General features: G+C 37.7%; 1 protein-coding gene across 1 annotated transcript; it reads right to left on the bottom strand.

Annotated features, from left to right (window-relative positions):
- Positions 1–739: 739 nt before the first annotated feature.
- On the bottom strand, positions 740–2,851 carry LOC146390081 (uncharacterized). Its single transcript, XM_084918054.1, has 3 exons — positions 2,820–2,851; positions 2,269–2,303; positions 740–1,651 (listed from the first exon to the last, which is right to left on the bottom strand). Exons 2-3 carry the CDS (start codon positions 2,272–2,274, stop codon positions 896–898), a joined length of 762 nt encoding a protein of 253 aa, XP_084774180.1. The 5' UTR covers positions 2,275–2,303; positions 2,820–2,851; the 3' UTR covers positions 740–895.
- Between the last annotated feature and the right edge of the window lie 312 nt (positions 2,852–3,163).

A 3,163-nucleotide genomic window follows, 5' to 3' on the forward strand; every position in this document is an offset into this window, starting at 1 on the left:
AGAGTCATGTTTTCATGGTCCTGGATCTTGGACCCAGGGTTTATGAGCTTCTAAGATTCTTTTTTATTTAATTAATTAATTTATTTATTTATTTATTCATCTATTTATTTATTTTGCTTTTAGTCATCAGTCGTGTTTCTTTATTCTTCTTTCTTTGGGAGACCAGTTGGTTGTTGTTTGTTAATTAGATTTAGTTTCTTGTGTTTGCTTCCGTTACCTTTAACCTCTGAGATGTGCTTTGTATAATGTTTAATCTTTAATTTGGTTTATTATCAAATGTCAAGTATTCAGGTTAGTGTTCTTCTCAGGTTGTTTCCTGTTTTACTCTGTGGGTTAGTTTTCTGTGATATCTTGTGTTACTTTACTGCATGTCTGTCACTCACCTGATTGTTTCCAGCTGCTGATAATTAGTCTGAATCTCGTCTCTCACGTGTTGTTGTGTTTACAGCCTTAGTATGTCTCTGTTGTTGTTGTGGCATCTGTCATGCGCCCCTTTTTAAACTTCCTGGAGGAATCTCCTTTTTTTCCTGGATTTTGTTATTGGTGAATTTTTACAGAAGTCTGTCTCCTATGGCTGGCATGTGGATGCTGTCAGTTCACAATATGTATAATATTTAGTCTCTAACTTGAATACATCACAATCAGACTAACAACATTTTTGAGTATATATTAAACAGCTTTGGTAAGACAAAAAAAACAACAAGATTTTAAGCAGATAAACTTAAATATGGAACAAAAATACAATTTATTTTTTCAAAGACACAGACTCACAAACTGAGAAGATCACTATTACAATTTCTTGTGATGACAAAGTTGGTTTGAATAAATCTGTACCAAGGTTGTTATAGCAAACTAAAACTAGGTTTTGGGAACAATTACAATTAAAATTACATCTTTATTGTTGTTGAATATATGTTGAGCTGCTTCTTCCTGGTACAGTTGTTTGGTATGTGGATGGGTATCTGTCGAGAGCCACGTCTTTTAGTGTCCGGGCAAAAATGCGGACTTTGTCTTTCAACAGATGGACTTTATCATAAAGACAATTTATGTTTATGGTAGGGTGTTTGGCGAAGTGGACATTGGGCAACTCCTCACACTCTTTTTCTAGTCTGCTGTTGATCTTGTTGATGGTGTCACAGTGCATGTTTTTCATTGGAAGCAGGGCTGACATGACCACTCTGCTCTCGGGGAAAGTGTTGGAAGCTTTCTCTATGACTCCTTTCAGAGATTCTGACAGTCTGTCCTGCTCTTGCCTCAGCTGACTGGAGCCAGTGTGGATGATGATGTGGGTTGGAGTTCCCAGATGCTCCTCTGACAGAAGCTCAATGGCTTTTTGAGTGTTTGGACAATCAAATTTAGCCACTTTGTCCCTGGGGAAAAGTTTCTTCTCACGTATAAATCTTCCATTGGAGTCAATGAGGATAACAATGTCATTCTGGGCCCTCTTTTCTGGTTGTGAGGGGTCAGGGTTTTGACCTATGTGTGACATTGAGAGGATCTCTCTCAACACCTGGATCTCTCTATCTTTTTCACAAAGCTGTTCTTGTAAAGCTTCTACAGTTTGTTCCTCTGTTTCGTCTTGGCTTGAGTCTTCCTCATCAGTGTGGTCAGCATTGCCATTAAATGGAGGGGCAGCTGTGTCTTCACCGCTCTTATAAACAATATACAACAGCATCATTAATATAACATGCAGACTGATAATTACTAATTACTAACACAGAATGTGTGCGCTACAAGGCTGTAGCAAGTAAGGGTTGCTGCAGCACCCCCTGTTGGATTGCAGAGGATTAGCATGGCCACAACTACTTACTATAAAGACTGAATATGAAAAAGCATTTAGTTTTCTTATCTTATTCTGCTATATAAATTCTTTTTTTTAGGTCAGGCATGGTTTGCCTTTTGTCCTCTCTCTCTGCTTTCTCCCCTTCCCTCGTCCCCCACTGGTTGCAGTGATGCCTGCCCCCCCTTAAGCCTACTTATGTGGCACGTGACTGAACACCACCTAAAACTTGATTTATAGTAATGTAATAAACTACATGTTGCTGCTACGCAAACCTCAACACCTGTCTAAAGTCTATTTGGCAGTATTATGCTGTTTAATCACAGCCTTTTGGTTAGAAGGAGCTGAATACTGCTGTAATAATCCTCAGTATCTATTTTGCTAAAACAATTGCTATTATTCCTCTTCTGAAGGAAGAATAATATTAAACACTCAACAAAAACCATAAGAAACTACTAATACATGATTTAGCACATACAGCCACTTACCGCCATCTTGATGCTTTCCTCTTTTGAGATTTATTCTGAAAGAGAATAATCATGTTAGGAGGACAGCTGGAGATACTCTCTCGTACTAACACAACACAAGTATAAAATATACAGGAGGAGTTATGTTATAGTACAAAAAAATCCTCCTCTTCAGACTCAATTAGCACGTTTCTGATCAAATTTCAGCCCTTTTAGAAACAGATAGACTGTTCACTAGACTGTGGAACCCACCCCACTTATGTTATTAGTCATTTCGATTTAATGTTAGCTCACTTTACCTTCCTGACATAGACAGATGTGGAATAATAGAGAATAAGGTTCAACTTGGCACACAGTAACACAAAAAACAAGTCATACTTTCTGTTAAATGGAAAAAAAAGGGCTGACAACATTTTTAAAGCGAAAGTAACTCAAAGAAAAATATAGCTGGAGAGTTTTTTTCTGCGCTGGAGCAAACATTTTTTTTCTATTTTTAGATAACATTTTTGAAGACATTTAGATTCTACACCATCCAATTATTCATTAAAAAAGAAAGAACATGAGCGTCTTACCACAGCTTTACTTGAAGAGATCAGACAGGACAAGGCAACCTCAGCTGACACCACTTGACTGACTTTCAGGTAGTGCTGGTGGATTATTTTACCATTTATCGGCTGATGGCGTGGCCCTGACTTGTTTTGCACGTTCTTTTGTACTTACCCAAGAATATTTCGTGCACACATCTTCAACAAGTTTTTCAGCATACCAACAATAGTTATAGTGAACAAATGCTTAAAACTGAAACTGAATGTGCATTACAGTCACACAAAGCAAGAACTGAACTGAAAAATTGCCTATGGTGGCAACCAGTACATGCCCATGCTACAGTATTGTTTGGCCTGTGATTCCAGTTTAT

Source organism: Perissodus microlepis, chromosome 3 (assembly GCF_051167445.1).
Source record: "Perissodus microlepis isolate ML-2025 ecotype Zambia chromosome 3, ASM5116744v1, whole genome shotgun sequence".
NCBI lineage: Eukaryota > Metazoa > Chordata > Actinopteri > Cichliformes > Cichlidae > Perissodus > Perissodus microlepis.